This window comes from Heptranchias perlo, chromosome 3 (assembly GCF_035084215.1).
Source record: "Heptranchias perlo isolate sHepPer1 chromosome 3, sHepPer1.hap1, whole genome shotgun sequence".
Lineage (NCBI taxonomy): Eukaryota > Metazoa > Chordata > Chondrichthyes > Hexanchiformes > Hexanchidae > Heptranchias > Heptranchias perlo.
The window spans coordinates 19,728,086-19,751,093 of NC_090327.1; the positions used below are offsets into that span (position 1 = coordinate 19,728,086).

Consider the following 23,008-nt stretch of genomic DNA (forward strand, 5'->3'; position numbering starts at 1 on the left):
CTCCTGATAATTTAAAGTCATTTTATTTGGACTAGAAAAATTCAATTATCCACAAAATTTGAATTAAGCAACTTTGAACTTTAAGCAACTGCATTAAAATCGATCCTGTCAAATTCTCCCAAAGACATCTTTGTTGCTAAATCAACATCACCAAAACAGATTATCACATTGCTGTTTGTGGGTCCTTGCTGTGCGGAATTTGGCTGCTGCGTTTCCTACATTACAACATTGACTATATTTCAAAAGTACTTCAATAGCTGTAAATCACATTGGGACTTTCTGAGGTCATGAAAGGCACGATATAAATACAAGTCTTTCTTTTTATATATCCTGTATCACTATCGTTGAGAAACCAAGTGTGCAGTTGTGTTTATGAATTTCACATTTTCAAATTCATGGTTGACAGCCTTTAAGTCTTTTTCCCAATTTTTTCCCCTCGCCCCATGAGATGCTGACTCTTGCAGAGTACAGTTCCACAGGTGCCGGTCATGCTTCAGTTCCTCACCCAAGTGAGCATTTACCAGTATAAGTCTAGACAATGGCCCGTAAATTGCTCGGAGCAGCAAACGAATGGCGCTCAACGCTCCATAGACTCACCCACTAACTTACCGTGATCTTTACTGCGGGAATTTCCTCTAATAGGAAGCTGTGAAGAGCCCAGCGTTAACTCCAGCGAAGCTAGGACCCATGGAAGAAGCGAGAGGATCGACCTCTCCCCTCGAACAATCAGATTGCAGCATCCTTGAAAAACCACGAAGAGTCAAAAATTTGAAGTACAGGGGCAACGTAAAAACCAGGAAGTGAAAGCTGCAACAATAGAATCATTTGTAAAAACAGTTATCGATATCGAAAAGAAAGAGAGGGTAAGAAATAATCAAATTAAATGAAAGAGACAGAAGGAAAAAGTTTTTTTTAAAAATTGAAATTTTTAGTTTTTTTTAAAAAAATTTTAATGACGAAAAACTATTAAAATAAGAAGTAATGAGAAGCCACATTTTTAAAAGTTAATTTTTAGTTGTTTTGCAGTCATTAAGACTTACTGCAATGTTAAAACCTAGTTTAGACCCTGGTATATTTAAGCGTACCTGTTTTGTGTTGATATTAGTTAGTTTCCAGCTGGGCAGAAGAGCAAGTTGCTGCTGGTCCTTTGATTCTGTTGATTACAGCGGCGATATCCCTTTAAGGTGAAGCTGTCAGATCATCGGCGAACCAGGAAGTGCAAGTTCCGGATTTCCGTGTTTGTCTGCACATGTGCGAATGCCAGAACTTGCTCTTTCATTTGGCCACTAACAACTGTGAGCACTGTTGAGCTCACCTTTCTTTTTAAAGCAATTTCCGGCTCATTAAGTTAGCAGGTTACTTGATCAGGTTGGGCAATCACAGTTGAGACTACCTAATCCTGTTTTTACCTGATGTCTACAAGATGCACATTCTTTAGTGGAGGTCAATGGATAGAGATCAGCAATGGCTGTTTATTTTCCCCCTTTCCTAGACACTGAAGTCAACTGTAGCTCCTGTCACCATCCAGTTGAGATCAGCTAACTAAGCAGAGACTGGTGATCAAACCTCCGACTCTCCTGGTCTGCTTGGCTCAGTTTCACACTGCGCAGTACATTGACCAATTGAGCCATTGTAGGGAGCAGTCTTTAATTGTTTTTATCCTGACCCAAGCAAAAGTGAAGAAAACTCTTCTCGACTTCAAGGATACCTTTGAAATGTTGTTACTTGAAATGCTCACCATTTATTTGCAGATATTCTAAGATGTCGACAAGCAGGCTTTTAAAAAAAAACTGTTGATACACTTGAAGAAGCAGTGGCCACAGGCAGACACGTGTGCACTCCATTAGGAGCCTTGTCACTTTAGAATGAAAGAAAGCAGAACCTCAGGGAGATGCCGGAGGATTACAGCTGTTATAATGGAAATGAGCTCTCAGCACAGGTTGCTCAGGGTCCTCTGGGAAATAAGGAAGGACCATTATAGTCTCACTTGACTGACTGAGTCATGACGTCATTCAGCCTAAATGATTCCCATTTTTTTAAAGAATGTAGCTGACTGTAGTGCCTCTTTCACTGGCCCAGGGCGGCGCATGTGTTTCAATGCAGTTTTCATGCCCCCTTTCTCCAGTGAGTAGCCTATAAAGTATCTGGATTTTTAATGTCTTCACTGTGGATAATTAACAGAAGTTCACTTGTTTAGTCGTTAGTAAAGCTGCAGACCGCAGCAGTGGAACCTGCAATAAGGTTAACTTTAAGTCACTGTTTTAATTGTGACTTACACCGGTCTACAGCCACATAGTACAGCGTTTACATAAAGACTTGGTTGAAGCATCCAAAAAAAAGATAAAGGGAAATTCGGATTCAGCAAGTAGAGAGACTTGTGCTTGGCGCAAAGTTGTGGCAGGGGCATGAGAGATGAAAGTGCTCTGAGTAGCTCCTGAAAGAGGGCCAAAATACTGAGGTGAGCTGGATTAATGACCCTTACTAACTCCTACATTATTATATTCCTGTTATCATTTGCGTAATATTCTGAAGTCCATTTGAAGCACATCCCAAACTAGAAAATGACAACATTCTGTACAGCAGAAACACAGTTCAAGCATCTCAGAACAGGACCTTGTGTAGAAACAGACAGATCTTACAAGACCAACCTTCTCCTTTGTATCTCTCCTACCAAAATATCCAAATAGGATATTTGTATGTATATATTTGTATGTGTGTGTATATATAGAAGTCACAAAACAAATCTTGTCTGACTTGGGATAAATACTGTAGTATAGGACAACAGCATAAACCCTGTTTTTGTTAAAAAAAAATATTTCTTACAGTATCTATGGATGATGCTCCATGATTATCAATTGATTCTAGCTTTTATTTTAAAGATAAGGAAGAACTCAGAAAAACTGACAAACACCTTTGAACAAACTGACACAGCTCCAAAAAAGCTGGAAACTTTATAAATAATGCACAACTTGAAAACTGCCGTAAAGAAATTCTCACATCGGAGGCTACCGCTTCAAGGGAACTGAATAAGTTGAATTCTTTTTTTAGGATTTTTATTAGTGTTTTGGAATCACCTTTAGTTTGTTTTTATGTGAAAGCTTGAAATCCAATGTCCTCGGACATGAAAAGTGCAGTGGTATATGAACTTGTCCTGACTTCAGCTACAACTATATTCGATATTCCATTGGTTGTATTGTTATACGGAAAAAAATTGAAATTACGCAAGTGAAATTTATGCAGTGGTGGATTTAGAAATTTTTGATGGGGGAGGCACCATGCAGAAGCAGGAGTGCCACCTAGTATTGGGAAGACTAAAAGGTACGTATAATTGTAAATATAAATACCTAACAGTTAAAAGTAATACCAAGGTGTGGCAAAATTGTGATTCAGAAAGTAAATTTGACAAACTGGAAGTGTGCACTAAACACAAAACTTTATATGTATATGTGTGTGTGTGTGTGTATATATAGAATCATAGAATCATAGAATGGTTACAGAACAGAAGGAGGCCATTCGGCCCATTGAGCCTGTGCCGGCTCTCTGCAAAAGCAATCCAGCTAGTCCCACTCCCCCACCCTTTCCTACACATATATGTGTTGTATATATGTGCGTGTGTGTGTATATATTTATGTGTGTGTTTGTCTGTGTGTGTGTGTGTGTGTGTAGATCAGCTCATGAATAGCCTGGGGTCTGAAGCAATGGTTATAATGTTTTTTAAATGGTGAGAAACTATTAAATGTTGGTGTTCAGAGGGATCTGGGTGTCCTCGTACAAGAAACACAAAAAGTTAGCATGCAGATACAGCAAGCAGTTAGGAAGGCAAATGGCATTTTGGCCTTTATTGCAACGGGGTTGGAGTACAAGAATAAGGAAGCCTTTCTACAATTGTATAGGGGTTTGGTGAGACCTCACCTGGAGTACAGTGTACAGTTTTGGTCTCCTTATCTAAGGGAGGATATACTTGCCTTAGAGGCAGTGCAACGAAGGTTCACTAGATTGATTCCTGGGACAAGAGGGTTGTCCTAAGAGGAGAGATTGAGTAGAATGGTCCCTAGAGTTTAGAAGAATAAGAAGTAATCTCATTGAAGCAAATAAGATTCTGAGGGGGCTTGACAGGGTAGATGCTGAGAGGCTGTTTCCCCTGGGTGGAGAGTCTAGAACTAGGGGGCATAGTCTCAGGATAAGGGGTCGGCCATTTAAGATTGAGATGAACCGCAATTGCTTCACTCAGAAGGTTGTGAATCTTTTGGGATTCTCTACCGCAGCAGGCTGTGGATGCTGAGTCGTTGAATATATTCAAGGCTGAAGATAGTTAGATTTTTGAACTCTAGGTGAATCAAAGGATATGGGGATCGAGCAGGAAAGTGGAGTTGAGGTCGAAGATAGCCATGATCTGATTGAATGGTGGATCAGGCTTGAGGGGCCATATGGCCCACTCCTGGCTCCTATTTCTTATGTTCTTATGTTAGTTACCTGGTCTGTCCTTTAAAGGTCACTGCTCAGGTACTTTCTGTATGGAAGAGTTTGAAATAGGTCCTGAGGTTAATTATTATCTAGAGGGAATTTCTTTAGATTGGCAACTGCTCAGCTCCTCTTATTATCTCAAAAAGGTCTCAGCATTATTTCAGATCAACAAAATAGAAGGAAATAAAAAAGCTCCCTGTCCCTTTTAATATACATTTTTTTAAAACAAGATTGCTCAGTTGCAATTTGTTGCACATAATGTAAGACCTCTGGAGTGTGATGGATGCTCTTAAAACTTTTAAATATAGAGATTTTTATACAATTTTTAAAAAACATTTTTAAACTATTTAAAAAAAAATACCTTTGTATTCATAGTGGCAAGGAGTTAACACTGTGAACTATAATGCTTTTCAATTTCAGACACCCTGTGTTAGGATTAAGCAGATACGGACAATTAGATATAAGCTCTGAAATTGCAAAGCTCTGCCCTGGCACAGAATCTCGCTGGACAGCAGCAAGGATCAGAGAATTGGAAAAGGAGGTTACTGTGCCCAATTCATGATGCTGCTGATTTTCTGGCCTTTGCTATTAATGCCTGGAAAACCAGATACACTGCAAATCTGGGCTACAGATCAGCGTGTCCAATTCTGCTGGTCACAGCATTCCCAAAATTCCTGGTCACTGATGACAAATATCGATTAAAATAGGCAAACAGTAATCACACACAAAATATATATGAAGAAATTAGGTTTTGTCACCCATAGATTGCTCAAACACACGGATTAAGACAAAACAATATCAAGATTATTAATGTCAATATATACAAAAAGATCAATGTAAACATATTTGCAATTTCCTATCCCACAACAATAAATGTTGCTATGAGATGTCCAGTCACCTGGATGCTTACCGATACCCCTGCAAATTGCTGCCCAATTATTACATTTTTTTCCAGTGGACAATTCCTTTAATCAAAGCTAAATGATCTGGCCAGCTTGATAATGGATGGAGGGACTAGCCAAACAACCAACCCAGTGTGATCAAAGGGCCAAGACCAGATGTTTCCAATCAGCTACGCATGCTGAACCCACCGGGGGAGCCAGCATGAACGAAGGAAACTTGAGATGCCAACCCTGATTTCAACCAGAACAACAAACACACAGTCACATACCAGATGCTCCAGGCTTTCCTTAACTACACAGAAAAGGCATGCAGCACATCAGCTATCTATACTAACATTTAGATAATGCCTACAACACTGACCCATCTAGTTCTACCTAAATAGCCTGCTTCACACACAAAAATCAATACATGTATCTGTATGCAGGCATTTTAATGGGAAATCACAAAGAATGTGGCTCAACCAGATCTCCTCGAACGAGGTTGTTCCCTCATTTCTCTATCTACAAAGACCACTAAGAACATTTGTATAGCATTATCACCTCAATATCTTTCAATGTGCTTCACACACTGAATTACTTATTGAAGTTCAGTAACTAGGAGTACAGATTCACAAATCATTAAAAGTAGCAACGCAGGTTAACAAAGCCATAAAAATTCAAACAAAGCACTGGGGTTAATTTCTGGAGGAATAGAATTCAAAAGCAGAGAAGTTATGTAAACTTGTATAGAACCTTGGATAAACCACACTTAAAGTATTGTGCTCAGTCCTGGTCTCCATATTATAAAAAGGATATAGAGGCACTGGAGAAGGTGAAAAAAAGATTTACAAGGATGAAACCAGAACTGAGAGGTTATAACTATCAGGAAAGACTGCACAGACTGGGGCTCTTTTCTCTAGAAAAGAGAAGAATGAGAGATGACTTGATAGTGGTCTTTAAATTTATGATGTCCAAAACTAGGGGCCATAAATATAAGATAGTCACTAATAAATTCAATAAGGAATTCAGGAGAAACTTCTTTACTCAGAGTGTGGTTAGAATGTGGAACTTGCTACCACATGGAGTAGTTGAGGCGAATAGCATAGATGCATTTAAGGGGAAACTGGATAAGTACATGAGGGAGAAAGGAATAGAAGGATATGTTGATGAAGTAAGTTTGGAGGAGCCTCAAGTGGAGCATAAACATCGAATTTATTAGTGACTATCTTATATTTATGGCCCCTAGTTTTGGACATCATAAATTTAAAGACCACTATCAAGTCATCTCTCATTCTTCTCTTTTCTAGAGAAAAGACCCCCAGTCTGTGCAGTCTTTCCTGACAGTTATAACCTCTCAGTTCTGGTTTCATCCTTATAAATCTTTTTTTCACCTTCTCCAGTGCCTCTATATCCTTTTGAGATATGACCTGTTGGGCCAAATGGCCTGTTTCTGTGCTGTAAATACTATGTAATACTATGTGATACTATGTAATACTATGTAACTGTTGTTATGTAAGCAAATTCAATCGGCCAAGACGAAGGGGTGAATTTTCACTTTTACTGCAGAGTGGAAAACAGATCGGCCGCCATTTTACATCCTGCCCAATTATCGTTTCCATCAATAGAATGAAAATCAGATGTGGCGTAAAATGGGCCCTCAATCTGCTACCGCCCATTTTACCCCTAAGTAGCTTCTGTGAGAACTGATCTTATTAGGAATTGGCTTTCCCATTGTTTTCAAGTGATCTTAGAGCTGATACAAAGAGAAGAATCCCTGCTAAACCATATCCTTTCAAATGGAGAAACCTACAAAAGCAGAGCATAGTAACTTTTCCCCCATTTTATCCTCCTCTCCTGAAAGGGGTTATCACATGGATATAGCTCCACGGGCTTCAGTAGTCCTCTGGTATCTCACCCAGGTGATTATTCTTCACGTGTAAGCTGAAACGGTGAGTATTGCGAGGCTATTTGAAAATGGAGAGAGGGGCTTACAACTAAGCACAAGCCTATTCTTCGCCCATAAACTTCCAATAGAGGTCACTGGATGGCGATTAATTTCTCCCCAGCTCAGAGATACACAGGCCGATTGTGGTGTCCCGCTGCGGTTTCTACTGAAGTAGATGATTCAGCTTAGACCATGGATTGAATCTGGGACCTTCCTGGTCTGGATGGCTTAGTACAACACCAGGTGCTGCATTTTCACGCTAAGTGCTAGTAGCCATCTAAATCCTACAACATAATAAGCCAGATACAGTTAGCAGTTTGGCACCTCACTCAAGTCTAGGTTCCTTGCCATCATAGTCTTGAATATTGGAACTTTTTAAAAATTTTATTTGTAAATGGGATGTGGGCGTCGTTGGCGAGGCCGGCATTTATTGCCCATCCCTAATTGCCCTTGAGAAGGTGGTGGTGAGCCGCCTTCTTGAACCGCTGCAGTCCATGTGGTGAAGGTTCTCCCACAGTGCTGTTGGGAAGGGAGTTCCAGGATTTTGACCCAGCGACGATGAAGGAACGGCGATATATTTCCAAGTCGGGATGGTTTGTGACGTGGAGGGGAACGTGCAGGTGGTGTTGTTCCCATGTACCTGCTGCTCTTGTCCTTCCAAGTGGTAGAGGTCGCGGGTTTGGGAGGTGCTGTCGAAGAAGCCTTGGCGAGTTGCTGCAGTGCATCCTGTGGATGGTACACACTGCAGCCACTGTGCGCCGGTGGTGAAGGGAGTGAATGTTTAGGGTGGTGGTGCCAATCAAGCGGGCTGCTTTGCCCTGGATGGTGTCGAGCTTCTTGAGTGTTGTTGGAGCTGCACTCATCCAAGCAAGTGGAGAGTATTCCATCACACTCCTGACTTGTGCCTTGTAGATGGTGGAAAGGCTTTGGAGAGTCAGGACGTGAGTCACTCTCCGCAGAATACCCAGCCTCTGACCTGCTCTCGTAGCCACAGTATTTATATGGCTGGTCCAGTTAAGTTTCTGGTCAATGGTGTCCCCCAGGATGTTGATGGTGGGGGATTCGGCAATGGTAATGCCGTTGAATGTCAAGGGGAGGTGGTTAGACTCTCTCTTGTTGGAGATGGTCATTGCCTGGCACTTGTCTGGCGCGAATGTTACTTGCCACTTATGAGCCCAAGCCTGGATGTTGTCCAGGTCTTGCTGCATGCGGGCTCGGACTGCTTCATTATTTGAGGGGTTGCGAATGGAACTGAACACTGTGCAATCATCAGCGAACATCCCCATTTCTGACCTTATGATGGAGGGAAGGTCATTGATGAAGCAGCTGAAGATGGTTGGGCCTAGGACACGACCCTGAGGAACTCCTGCAGCAATGCCCTGGGGCTGAGATGATTGGCCTCCAACAACCTCTACCAAATTCCTTTGTACTAGGTATGACTCCAGCCACTGGAGAGTTTTACCCCTGATTCCCATTGATTTCAATTTTACTAGGGCTCCTTGGTGCCACACTCGGTCAAATGCTGCCTTGATGTCAAGAGCAGTCGCTCTCACCTCACCTCTGGAATTCAGCTCTTTTGTCCATGTTTGGACCAAGGCTGTAATGAGGTCTGGAGCCGAGTGGTCCTGGCGGAACCCAAACTGAGCATCGGTGAGCAGGTTATTGGTGAGTAAGTGCCGCTTGATAGCACTGTTGACGACACCTTCCATCACTTTGCTGATGATTGAGAGTAGACTTATGGGGCGGTAATTGGCCGGATTAGATTTGTCCTGCTTTTTGTGGACAGGACATACCTGGGCAATTTTCCCCATTGTCGGGTGGATGCCAGTGTTGTAGCTGTACTGGAACAGCTTGGCTAGAGGTGCAGCTAGTTCTGGAGCACAAGTCTTCAGCACTACAGCCGGGATGTTGTCGGCTGACCTTTTAAAAAAAAATTCTTCTCAGTGGAGGAAAAGATAATTCTTTATAGGAATTTAGTGCCATCAGAATGGATGGAGACATGTTACAAAAGGAAGGAAACTTACTCTTACAACTAATTTTCCATTGTTCTGTAGTGGAACAGCTGCAGTCAAGAGTCAAATGTAGGCATGTACCTCATTCCAGATAGTTCAAAGCTGTGCAAAGATAGCAGCCTGGAAAATGTGCATGCTCCAGTCAGTTTTCTCAGGTGCACAGCAGCCAAACCATCAGTGCTTAAAGGGACTGCTGGAGGCTGCCACTTAAAAGCTAAGTAGAGCCAGGAAAACATTAAAACTGCAGGCTGCTGCCAGCCACCGCTCGCCCCTCTCTCCCCACCCCCGATCCCCCACTCCCGGCATCACAGCCGGCGGATCTTGCTTTTCCCCACAACCAGCAATCTGCTATGGGGCCGTGACTGGTGTCCACAGCTCACCAGTAATAAACAAATGAACCCGGCGGCCCAATTTGCCGTGGTCCTGTCAGTGGCCTCTTTAGCTGCGTGCAGTGTGTGCGGCACCGGATCGCACCCCACTTCAAGCGCCATCCAATTTCTGGGCCAGCGTTTCTTTAAAACTGTCGTTCAAGACCTGTCCTAATGGCTTAGTTGGAATATGCACAGCCCAGTGGGAAACCATGAGCCATACAAACTAGGAGGCTCCTTGGTTTGATGCTTGGTCTGTGCTGAATGAACTGATCTCGGATGGGGTGGCAATAAGGGCACTACAGTTGAACACAGTGCCCTTAGACTGTACCATCTGTTGAGCACACAGTCTAGGTTAATACTTCAATGCAGTAATTCAATTAAGTTGTCAAAGTTGACTCACTGATAGCAGTCTCGCCTCTAAATCAGAACGTCGTGGGTTCAATCCCACTCCAGAGACCTGAGCACATAATCCAAGCTGACACTTCATAGCAGTACTGCGGGAATGCTGCACTGTCGGAGGTGCATGCACGTGTATATGTGGACTCGGCTTATTTGACATACCTTGCACTGTGTGTAAATGTGGCAATGAGTGATCAGTAGAGTATTTTATTACGTGCACTCATCCCCATCCCTACTCCTCACCCCTTCGTCGCCATCCATCCCAAACGCCCCATATCGACTAACATGTCCAATAAAAGTCCCTGGAGCAATAAATGTTAATGGATTAGTACTGCTACAGAAAGAAAACCCATTCAAAGGAAAATTCTATGAGCAGCTGGTTTCACTTCTGAAAATTCATGTTGTGTCTCACAGAAGCTTTGCATACTTTTAAACAGCTGTCGTGTCCCCAGCACACAATCCATTTACACTGATAATTAGAGCAAGGGTGTTTCCCTGGTTCCTTTTTGTCTGTCATCAGTGTCTGACAGCATCCAACACCTCCAAAACCCCAAAGGGCAGTTGTTATCTGATCAATGATGTTGTTGGATATCTGGATTTTAGGGCCCCTGAGGTGCTTCCATTAATCATCTTGGATTAATTTGGTTCTCATATGCGAGGTAGAAATTCTGATATCGACGCATAGCAGGCTGGAATGGTGCGCTGTAGGACATCCAGCTGACTTGTTACATATGGCTGTTGCCTCCTGAACTAACAGGTCCGGGGTTACTTACACATCAGTGGGTGGTCCCACTTGCCCATTAGGCTGCCTGTGGGTGTTCACCTGTGGTTGATCAGAACATTGGAATTCTGTTGCAGCTATTCAAAGGGGTGCAGTGCAGGTTGTGTTCAAAGTAATTTGGAAGAAAATCTGAGTAGCAGTTCTGCCAGGTTTACTGCTGCATGAAGTGGGTGCAGATGGAGGTGCTCTCCAAAGGGGAGGGAATCCGCGATTGGATCCGACTGCTCTACGCGGGCATCCTTAGCGCAGTCCTATCAACGGGTGGGAGTCAGAGAGCTTTCCGATCAGATCTGGAGTCAGGCAGGGCCGTTCTCTCTCCGGGTCTTGTTTGTATGCTGTATCGAGCCGTTTGCCGCGACCATCAGGAAGGACTTGGGTATCAGGGGGGTGACAACCCCAGGCAGCGGAGGCTCTCAGGTTAAGGCTTGGATGGATGACGTCACCGTCATGGATGACGTCACCGTCTTCTAATCCAACCAGCAGTCAGTCCACACATTGATGGGCATCTGCGACCATTTCGAGCTGGCCCGGGGGCCAAAGTGAACTGAAGAAAGAGCAAGGCCATGTACTTTGGCAGGTGGGAGACCAGACCCCTTGTCTCCTTCACCGTCAGGTCCGACTACCTGTAGGTGCTGGGGATCTGGTTCGGGGGGCCCTGGCCTGCACAAAGAACTGGGAGGTGCGGATCACCGAGGCCAAACAGAAGCTTAGTATGTGGATGGGGCAATCCCTCTCCATAACCGGCAGGAACCTAATGATAAGTTGTGAGGTACTTGCGGTGTTGTTCTACTTGGCCCATTCCCCGCAACTCCGTCATCACACTCACCTGAGCTATCTTCCACTTTGTCTGGAGGTCCAAGGTAGAACGCGTCCGCAGGACCACCATGTACAAGACCCCAGTCAAAGGGGGGAAGAGCATCCCGAATGCTGCTCTGATCCTGATGGCCACCTTTGTGTGTGGCTGCCTCAGGATGTGTGTAGACCCCCAGTAGGCAAACACCAAGTGTCTCTATGTGCTGGGTTTCTACCTGCCCAACACAATGAGAAGGCTGGGTCTGGCCATGCTGGCCGAGCAGGCACAGGACGTCCCATCCAGCTGGACCGTTCCCCCACTCCCCACCACCTGTCCCAGGTGGAGAAGTTCCTAAGGAGGAACCCCTTCGACCACCAGGCCGTCAGACAGTGGTCGACACTGTTCTCTTTCCTGACCACACGGTCAAGGCCATTTGGCAGACGGTCTCGTCACCCGAACTGACCAACAGGCACCTGGATGTAGCCTGGATGGTGGTGAGAAAGAACCTCCCAGTGTGATCCTTCCAACACGCACGGAACCTCAGGGCCACTGCGAGCTGCCCTTGAGGCTGTGACGGGGAGGAGACCGTCTCCCACCTCCTGAGGGGCTGCCCCTTTGCACAGAAGGTGGGGAGAGAGATGCGTTGGTAACTGTCCCGATTCATCCCAAACAATTCGGTAACACAGGACGCTGTGCTCTACGGACTGTTCCCCGGGACGCACACCGAGACAGATATCACCTGCGGCTGGAAGACCAACAACTCAGTGAAGGAGACCCTTTGGTCCGCCCGAAACCTGCTGGTCTTCCAGCTGAAGGAGCTGTCCACAACCGAGTGTTGCCACCTGGCACACTCCAAGGTCAAGGAGTACGTGCTGCAGGACGCACTGTAGCGAGGTGCAGCCTACGCAAAGGCTCTATGGGGAAAGGCCACCGTTTAGAGCCTTCCCGCCATTGTATACCGAGGGGCTGGAATCAGTGAAAATCTCCCTCGAGCAGAATGTAAAATGATAAATGAACGTAACGACCCAAACCCACACCATGATACACAGTACATTGCTGTATAAGCAATATCTGAAAGCTGTCTTGCAGCCAGCATTGTAACATATATTAACCTACTGTTTTTGTAGTATCCACCATAAGCCAGCCAGCAGTCCCACTGGTACAGAAGAAGGCAGCACCTCTCAGAACCACAACATCTGTTACAAGCACCATGAGGGAACAATGAGGGCCAGCTCACTTGTTTCCTCTGCCGCAGAACCTAGGGTTAGGACCGTACAGGGCCTGCTTATGCGAGGAGATAGCCGTCTCAGCAGAATCATGTACACCAGTCACTTGAGACAGTCCCAAAACACCCTGCAAGTTATGGAGGAGTCTATTAGCCGCGTCTGTGCAGTTGTTCAAGAAGGCTTCTCTGCATTGTAGTCTACAACCGAGTGCATGGCAATTTCATGGGCATCTACAGAAGAGCCCCTGAGCCATGGGTCCCAAACAAAGTGGGAGAATCTCCCCTGAATTGAGGTGCCAGTCTTGGCTCAGTGGTAGCACTCTCGCCTCTGAGTCAGAAGGTTGTGGCCTGAAGTCCCACTCCAGAGAATTAAGTACAAAATCTAGGCTGACATCTCAGTGCAGTATTGAGGGAGTGCTGCACCATCGGAGGTGCCGTCTTTCAGATGAGACGTTAAACCAAGGCCCTGTCTGCCTCCTCGGGTGGACGAAAAAGATCCCATGGCACTATTTCAAAGAAGAGCAGGGGAGGTCTCCCTGGAGTCCTGGCCAATATTTATCCCTCAACCAACATCACTAGAACTCATTATCACATTTCTGTTTGTGTGAGTTTGCTATGTGCAAATTGGCTGCTGCGTTTCCTACATTACAACAGTGACTACACTTCAAAAGCACTTCATTGGCTGTAAAGCTTTGGGACGTGAAAGGCGCTATATAAATACAAAACTTTTTGTTTCTTTTGAATGTTAACACTGCTTCTCCAGATGGCCTAGGCTTTAATGTACAACATTGTCTGGGAATTAGATTGAGAGAATCTTGAAACAGGGCTTCAGAGACCTCACTGCTGCCCACAGGTAAACTACCACACAGATCAGTGCACCTGCTGAGGGAGTGCAAAGGCATGGCTGGATTAGGCATGGATGAAGCTGCTGTCTCTCAAGGCAATGCCATATCCAGCCAGTCAAGCCTTCCAGCATTCGTGATAGTACATTTTGCAAGAAAGTGGGCAGGAGCAGCCAGCATTGCAGCAATGGACATGGTGGGTGCTGTCACAGGGCTATCTCAGGAATCAGCACAAGTAAGTACAGGGCCAACTAAATGCCCAGTGTCTTCCACTGAGACCCAGTAGCCAGCCACCACACTGACTTCTTCCACTGGGGTGTAATGTAAAGTCACAGATTACAGGGCAACCTACAGGAAGCACTGCAACATCGCATCAAGGTTGCTTTGACAGCACCTCCCTCCCTTCTGACCTGTATCCCTGAAAAGAAGAACAGCAGTAATATTGTGGGAGCACCATCATCTCCAAGTGACACACCATCTTGACTTGGACATATGGCGTAGTTGTTCTTTCATCATTGCTGGGTCAATATCCTGGAAGTCTCTACCTAACAGCATTATGGAGGCACAAGGACAGCAGCACTTCAAGGACAAGACCCACCACCACCTTCTCAGGCAACTAGGGATGGGCAATAAATGCAGCTTTGACAGCGTCACCCATGTCCTGAGAGCAATGAAATAAATGATCAGACCGGGCCTTGGTATAACATCTCATCTGAAAGACAGCATCGTCTGACAGCGCAGCACTCCCTCAGTGCTGTGCAGAAGAGCCACCACTTAAGAATCTAGAGTAGGGCTTGAACCCATGACCTTCTGACTTAGAAGTGGGAGGGCTACCAATGAGCCATGTCTAAGTTTCTGAAGAGCTATTCTTATAGTCTACCTTCACCATCAAATAAGCCTGTCACAGATAACTGTCTTAAAATGAAAGAACTGTCACTGTTGCATGTGAAATGGGTATTTTCCTGTATGATCCGGTGTTCCTGGTCACTGAATAGCCACACATTGATGGAGTGGAATCCCTTTCTGTTCATGAACGTCATGTGGTTTTGCCGTGGGACCTGTAGGGCCACATATGTTCCATTAATGACCCCTGTAATTTGAGAAGTCCAGGAATGTGGTGAAGTTGGACAGCCCTGTCATGCGATTACTGTTACTAAGGATGGGCAATAAATGCCTTGCCTGAAAGCCCACATCCCACAAACAAAAAAAAATAAAAAGATGGTAACAGTAAACATCCAATTAAATGAACCCAAATAGTTGTGAAAGCATTGATTAATTTAATATTTTAGGTCAAAGTATTCAAAATGCCAAAGGGAGCAACCTCTAACCTGAGAGAAGAAAGAAGAGCAGTTTTCTCTTGGAGTAGATTTGAAAAGGGAAGAAGTTAAAGATACAACAGTCTCTAATTTATGTTACCCTCTGTATTGTGCCTCCCTTTCCCCCCACAACTGCTTTTTATAAGTCTTTCTGTCAATATTGTCCCTTTTTCCTGTGCGTCCTACTTTATTGTCTTCAATCTTTTTCTTTTCATGTGCCTCTTCCTTCTTGATTATTCCCTAATTATTAACTGGTTCGTCGACCAGCTCTGCATTCCTACTTCCCTTTCTTCCCTTGCGCCTCAGCCCGTCATTCCATCTCTGTATTACCCTGACTTAGACTGGCAGCAGTTTCTCCTCCATAAAATGATACCAGCAGCCTCCCCATTCTCAACACCAGATCTTCTCACAAAGGAAAGATTCTGGCTAGCAGCACAAGATATGTCAGGGGCAAATTATTTTTGTTCGTCACTGTATTTTTTTCTTAAATCTACTTTTTTGTGTGACATGACCTCCTAATTTCTTTTTAAAATCTCGGGAATACTCTTCAAAATACTGAGTTTGTGAAGAAAAAAACCATACAGGAACGTTTAACTTAATTTTGAAGAAACATACGATACATTTTAAACTGCATTAACCATACCCAAATATTGTGACAAGATCAAAAAAAAAACATATTCTGTTGCTTTGCATTTAAAACTGCACTGGCATCTATTTTCTTGTTTGCAAACAATAAAATTGCAGCAGTGCAAGATAACATCATTGCAAAACACTGAGTGGGTCAAACTTTATGCAACTGGTTTCTGTATTAACTTGGCTAATGAGGGAGAATTTTTTTAAAAAAATCATTCAGGTTTTCTTCAGACATACCACTTACTAAGAGAGTCCCGTTAACATAGATGGCATGTTGTGGAAATGAACTTGCCATGTGTGAGTAATGCAGACCACAAAAATCCCACGTTATATCCCTGGTCTGTGCTGAGTTAGCTGATCGCAGCTAAGGAGACTGCTACTGGCTCCCCTAGGCCAAGGAAGGAAGAAAAATCAGGCACTTTTACACTTCTGATTGCTTTTCAGTGAACCTGCTGAAAAGTGTGCCTGTGTCGATCCTGAGTTAAGACAGAATTGGGGTCAGCTGTGATGCCATCCATGGTAGAATTGCCTGCTGACGTTCACCATATAGACTCCCACTTGTAAAATGAATATTTGGGCAAAGTACCTGGTGACTGTGGAACTATACCTAAGCATGGGTCAGGAACTTCAGGTGAGGAGGGCAGAAAATAGTGGAAAAAAGAGCTGCTACTAAAGAACAAGTGCACATGGCAGATGTGCCGGCATCATATGGAGCTTTAATGAAATTTCTTGCATTATCCCCATTCAACAACAGATCAACCCCTCCAGTTACTAATGGAACCACATGGTATGTGACAGCTGGCAAAGGTTAAAAACCAGTCAGGGCTAAAAGGGTCACCGAGGTCTGATACTTGTACTATTCAGTCAATGAACATGAGGTGCTGTCAGAATAGATTAGTCACTGGTCATAATGGGATTTGTGGAATACATAACAGAAAAATAGCAACATAAATCGCATTTGTGTCTCCCTCGCAAGAAGCTGATTTTTTCTCCTCATTTTTTCCTCTTTGCTCTCTTGAAGATGCTAACTCAAGTTACGGTATGGCCCCGTGGGTTTAGAGACTCTCCTGTACCTAACCCCAATCACCATTTCTTCATTTCTGGACCCAGACTGTGTCAGCAGACCAGGTGATCATGCGGGGCATCACAAGTCATGCTTGATCCTGTTCTCCCCAATGTACTTTCAAGCATTTTATAAAGTAGAATCAGAGGAACATATGAAATCAAACCCCGTCTTTTAATTAATGGGGCTGCAGATATGAACTACAAATTATGTCAACTTACTGGAATTTTTTGAGGTTTTGGTAAAGGCATTTGTCCCAAAAGGATTAATCCTTGGAAGACTGAAGTGTTTTTTTTTAGTTTACAGTGTTATAAGGAAAGGAAGCACACAAAATGTTTATATTTCAAAAACCCAGGTGAGAAAGTGCAGAAGGAATGGGCCATTTCCAGCACTCTCACAAAGAACGGATATTCTAACGTGAGCATAATCTGAGGCATTCTGCAAAAAATGGCACGGAGATTTCAAACTGAAAATGGTAGAGAGGAAGTAAGGGCAAACTGAGGAAACGCAAAAAAAAATGAGAGAAAGGGAAACGGGAAGAGAAAGAAAGATGGGATAGAAAGAGAAAAGGAAGAGGGGGAGAGAGGAGGAAGAGACAGAGGGGAGTGATGGAGTTGGAAGACAGGGAAAGAAGGGAGACAGAGGGAACTGAGTGGAGGGGAATGAAAAAGAGAGGGAGAGAAAGCAAGAAAGAAAAAGATAGAGAAAAAAATGGATGGAGACAGAGACAAATTTTGATCCCTTCTACATAGGACATTTTTTTTAAAGCAGAAGATCATGGAACAAAAAACTGTGAGCTGCACAAATGTATTCATGAAAAATTTTGTTTGGTTATCTTTTAAAGTTAAGTAAAAATACATATGGAACTTCCTGAATTTTTTATCTTAATTGTAGGAAAGCTTTTCTTGCTTATAACTTTTAACTATACATTTCCATTGTTCAGTGCTTCTTAACACAGTTTCTACTTCATATACACTCCTTCCTATATAAGCATCCCAGAAAGTGACTGCTAATATTACACAGCAGGTAATCTAATGCAGGTAGTAAATGTTTGGCTTGTAATCAAAACACGAACAAACTCTAATGGCAGAGAATATCAGCTTATACACAGTACATAAATCTAAATCAACACATAGCATATTTGAATGTTTACCTGTGTGTAGGAACAAGACTTGAAGGAAGTTCTGTTACACAGCTTTGATCCATTATTGGTATTCTTGAGGGAGAATAAGAATGGTAAGCTGTCAGAACCACGCTGCCTGAATCATTTATCTCCATTATCATAGGCACATGCTTCCTTGTATTCTAAGTGACAGCTAGCATTGAAAGTGTTCAGGCGTCACACACTACAACAAGCAGTTCAGGCTACAAAGCGTTCCTAAAGGCAACAGATCTGCCTTCCTTTCTCTGCTCTCTCTCACTGCCTCACGACTGCAAGAGTAACCGAGTAATCAAAAAAGCCAGCCTACCAAGCAGGGCAGTGGGATTAGCATATACAACAACGCCTCCCCAGACACAAATGGGCAGCGGCCAGCATCTGAGGATGTATCCAGTGCTTCTGGAAAACCACAGACAGGCTAGAGCAAGGCTGTAGTTAACCACTCAAAACTAAAGGGGGGGGGGGGGGGCGAAGAGAAAATGTTTGAAATACTTTACATCTTATCTTTCCACACTCGCTGTGTTGCTTGTGTGCCTTCTCCCATGCCCCGTCTCTCTTGACAGCCGATGGTTGAAACAAAAGTAGCTTGTTTTGCTAAAGGGGAAAACATTGCTGTTCACTTACATGCTGTCAAGAGGTGTTCCTGTTGTAAAATGAAACCTTGCAGCCCGGCCAAGAAAAATAGTGCACTATCAGAGTGTCTCCATGAAAAATTCAGGAAGTGGATTGCATAGCTGTTTGAACAGGCGAGGTAAACCCTCCAAGGGTCAGGGCACTCGCACAGTCAAGGTTACTGGCCAGTGGAATATGTGATATGCTCAGCATTCTCAGCTGAGTAGGGGAACTCAGCCCTTAATACATAATTATCTCTGTATCTTGTGCAGCTCCTCCAGGAGTGCCAATAATAATAGTTATTGCCAACAATGTAGTAAGGCTACAATTTCAAAGAATAACAATGGCTAGTTAACCTCACATAAAAGTTTTGTATTAAACACACCGCTGGTGAAAACTGTCTTGTTTAATTTTAACTGCCAATCCATTATATTTTCTCTCATGCTGTTCCAATTCATCACTTGAATAGAAGTTACTTGGAAAATTGTGGTTTAAACAGAATCTCAGCTAATAAAACTGAACACCCATTTTAATGCCAGACCAGGTCTAACATTTGTGTCATGTGCACTTGTGCAGATTCCCCTCTTGTAATGAATCAAGTTTCATCTCTCGACTCATGGGTAAAACACAGTCTGTTAGATGGAAAAGTTTGATCAATTGCTTATCCGAGGTGCTTTTTTCCGAGGGGAAAAGCCTAATTAACCCTGTCACACGTATGATCAATGGCTGCTAAACATTTAATTCCCTTAATGCGTCTTAAGTAAAAATATTATTCTAAACTCTACGGGGGGGAAAGTTTCCACACCGTTTGCTGGCGTAGTCTCAGCATATAATTGGGCAAGTAAAACCTTGTGACAGGAAAACAGGACAAAAGATGTTAACACTGGTTATCTGCCCCATTGGTTGCTACCCCAAATGCCCTCGTGCTTTTTGGCCCTTCCCGTGATCCACCTGCTGCGTCCCAAAAGAGCTCATTTCAATATGTTATAATGAGGGCCACTGGCACCGCAGCTCCAAATTTCCTTCTGTTACACTCACAAAGCACTCGGCGTAGCCTAACTGAGAATTAGGAGGCAAAGCTGTTGCCAGCTTAGCTGAGACAAGCAGCAGTCAGGCGTTTCTGAGACAGAAAACTGCGGAGGGTTTCACTAGAAATTTCTTTCACGACTTTTCGTTTCTTTGCCATTTTACTTATATAGAGATGGACTTGCTTCTCACTGCTTCCGACAGGGTGAAACCACCAAAGGATTTGCACCGTACCCACACCCACACCGTACAGTGGGGGCTTCTCAGGAGCAGCTATGACATTCCCTATGGAAATCTCCTTGTATCCCATTATCATGGAGGAGGAGGAGCAGCTGCACAGGACGGAGCAAAGGAGAGTCAGGCACCATTTAAGGAGGATGCACTTCCACAGATATTATGACTTCTCCCCCACAGAATATATAAGCAACATAGGCCAGGTAAGGACTATACTGAGTACAGTAGAGCAGTGATTATGTTACTGGACTAGTAATCCAGAGACCTGGACTAATAATGCAGAAAATGTGAGTTCAAATCTCACCACGACAGTTTGTGAATTTGAATTCATTTTTTTTTAAATCTGGAAATAAAAAGCAGTAAAAGTGGCCATGAAGCTGTTGGATTGTTGTAAAAACCCAACTGGTTCACTAATGTCCTTTCGGGAAGGTTACCTGCCACCCTTACCTGGTCTGGCCTGAATGTGACTTGTGCCCACCCCAATGTGGTTGACTGAAGGAGGCTGGAAAGCCACTCAGTTGTATTAAAAACTGCTACAAAGATTACCACATGGACCACAGCGGTTCAAGAAGAAGGCCCACCACCACCACCACCACCATTTTTGGGCAACTGGGGATGCCCACATCCTGAGAATTAAAAAAGGTGGGGGGGCCTTCAGCAAAGAGGCAATAGAACAGTTCTGACCCCTACTGCAAGAGGATGTTCTCCCCCTATGTGTATGTGATGTGACACATTGGCTGGGAAATTCCTGGGAGCTGCTCCCGTTCCACCGCCGTAACTTTGCCGGATATGTGACGGTAACCTCATTTACTTGCGGTGATGTTACAGCGACGGAGCAGGACCAGCTCTGAGGAATTTCCCAGCCATAGCGATCTATCGGGCACTTTTATAAGAAAGTAAAAGTAATATATAAGTGCTATATGGTAATTAAAGGAGGAACTGAACAGTGTTCAGTTCCATTCGCAACCCCTCAAATAATGCAGCAGTCCGAGCCCGCATGCAGCAAGACGTGGACAACATCCAGGCTTGGGCTCACAATTGGCAAGTAACATTCGCGCCAGATAAGTACCAAGCAATGACCATCTCCAACAAGAGAGAGGCTAACCACCTCCCCTTGACATTCAGCGGCATTACCATCACTGAATCCCCCACCATCAACATCCTGCGGGTCACCATTGACCAGAAACTTAACTGGACCAGCCATGTAAATACTGTGGCTACGAGAGCAGGTCAGAGGCTGGGTATACTGTGGCGAGTGACTCACCTCCTGACTCCCCAAAGCCTTTCCACCATCTACAAGGCACAAGTCAGGAGTGTGATGGAATACTCTCCACTTGCTTGGATGAGTGCAGCTCCAACAACACTCAAGAAGCTCGACACCATCCAAGATAAAGCAGCCCGCTTGATTGGCACCCCATCCACCACCCTAAACATTCACTCCCTTCACCACCGGCGCACAGTGGCTGCAGTGTGTACCATCCACAGGATGCACTGCAGCAACTCGCCAAGGCTTCTTCGACAGCACCTCCCAAACCCATGACCTCTACCACCTAGAAGGACAAGAGCAGCAGGTAGATGGGAACAACACCACCTGCACGTTCCCCTCCAAGTCACACACCATCCCGACTTGGAAATATATCGTCGTTCCTTCATTGTCGCTGGTTCAAAATCCTGGAACTCCCTCCCTAACAGCACTGTGGGAGAACCGTCACCACACGGACTGCAGCAGTTCAAGAAGGCGGCTCACCGCCACCTTCTCAAGGGCAATTAGGGATGGGCAATAAATGCCGGCCTCGCCAGCGACGCCCACATCCCATGAACGAATAAAAAAAAATATCCACATGAAACTTGGTAATTAGTCAGACTGAGAACTCTAGAGATTGGAAAGGTAATGAAGAACATATAAGGGAACTTGCTTGGTACAGCCCTGTCCCAGGAAGAATGTAATGTATAGCTTACCACTGGTGCTTGCAATGAGGTACCAAGTAGGCAGGAAGTTCTAACATTCACCTAGTTGGTAAATGCGTTGACCATCGTATTGCTGAGCCACACAGACCAGGAAGGCTCCAGTTTTGCTTCCCACCTGTGTTCAACCACATAAACTTCAGCTCATCCAAAACTCTGCTGCCCGTATCCTAACTTGGACCAAGTCCCATTCACCCATTACCCTTGTGCTTGCTGACCTACATTGACTCCAGGTCCAGCAATGCCTCAATTTTAAAATTCGCAGCCTTGTGTTCAAATCCCTCAATGGCCTCACCCTTCCCTATCTCTGTGACCTCCTCCAGCCCTACAACCCTCCGAGATCTCTGCGCTCCTTCACCCCACCATTGGCGGCCGTGCCTTCAGCTGTGTAGGACCTAAGCTCTGGAATTCCCTCCCTAAACCTCTCGGCCTCTCTCTCCTCCTTTAAGACGCACCTTAAAACCTACCTCTTTGACTAAGCTTTTGGTCACCTGTCCTAATATCTCCATATGTAGTTCGGTGTCAAATTTTGTCTGATAACGCTCCTGAGAAGTGCCTTGGGACATTTTTACTACATTAAAGACTATATAAATGCAAGTAGTTGTTGTTTATCTCAGCCAGATTGGTAAAAGGGGCAATATGATCAGACTCTGCACACCAGGGTTAGTGTAGGGAAAAATCAGCCAGGGTTCCTGTCACTAATTATTATCCAGCGTCCACTGCTGCAAACTGAGCATGCATGGACATTGGGTAAGCACAGGTTCAGACTATGCTGTGTTTCCTTCCCATGCTGAAATAGCTTACTGATGCTCAATGTCTGTTCAAGATGAAGAATGGTCACATGGTTTAAGGTACCCCAGAATGGCTTGTGACCATGGAACCTTACCCCAGCATGTGTTAGTGCCTGCAGGAGAGACCAGAAGAAAAATGACAATAAATGAACTATGTCACAACTTGAAATGTCATCTAGGTCCACGTGCTGTAGTATGGCATTGGGCATGCCTACAGTTCTCCCGACACAAGGTCCCAATCTCACCCAAGCGATTGGAAAGAGGGGATACTGAATGAACAATTTAGCAGCTGGATAAAGAAAGCTATTAACAGAAGCCTGGGATGATTAGGGACAGGTTAACTATTTCTCAACCAGAGAATGGTGTTTCACTCAGATAACAGTTTCATTGTTTTGCTTTTAATATTTCTTCATTCACATTTGACATTCCCTCAAAAAAGCCCAAAGGATCACTGTTGTTGCTTTTTTTACAATTTATTTCCTCATTTTTAGAATTT

General features: G+C 44.2%; 1 protein-coding gene across 2 annotated transcripts in view; it reads right to left on the reverse strand.

Annotated features, from left to right (window-relative positions):
• Nucleotides 1-18,142, reverse strand: part of arhgap28 (Rho GTPase activating protein 28) — a 185,377-nt gene extending 167,235 nt beyond the window's left edge. For both annotated transcript variants that reach the window (XM_067978420.1, XM_067978423.1), the window contains exon 1: nt 17,879-18,142. In XM_067978420.1, coding sequence (XP_067834521.1) covers nt 17,879-18,009 — 131 coding nt within the window. In that variant the 5' untranslated portion in view covers nt 18,010-18,142. The remainder of the gene's footprint in view (nt 1-17,878) is intronic.
• Between the last annotated feature and the right edge of the window lie 4,866 nt (nt 18,143-23,008).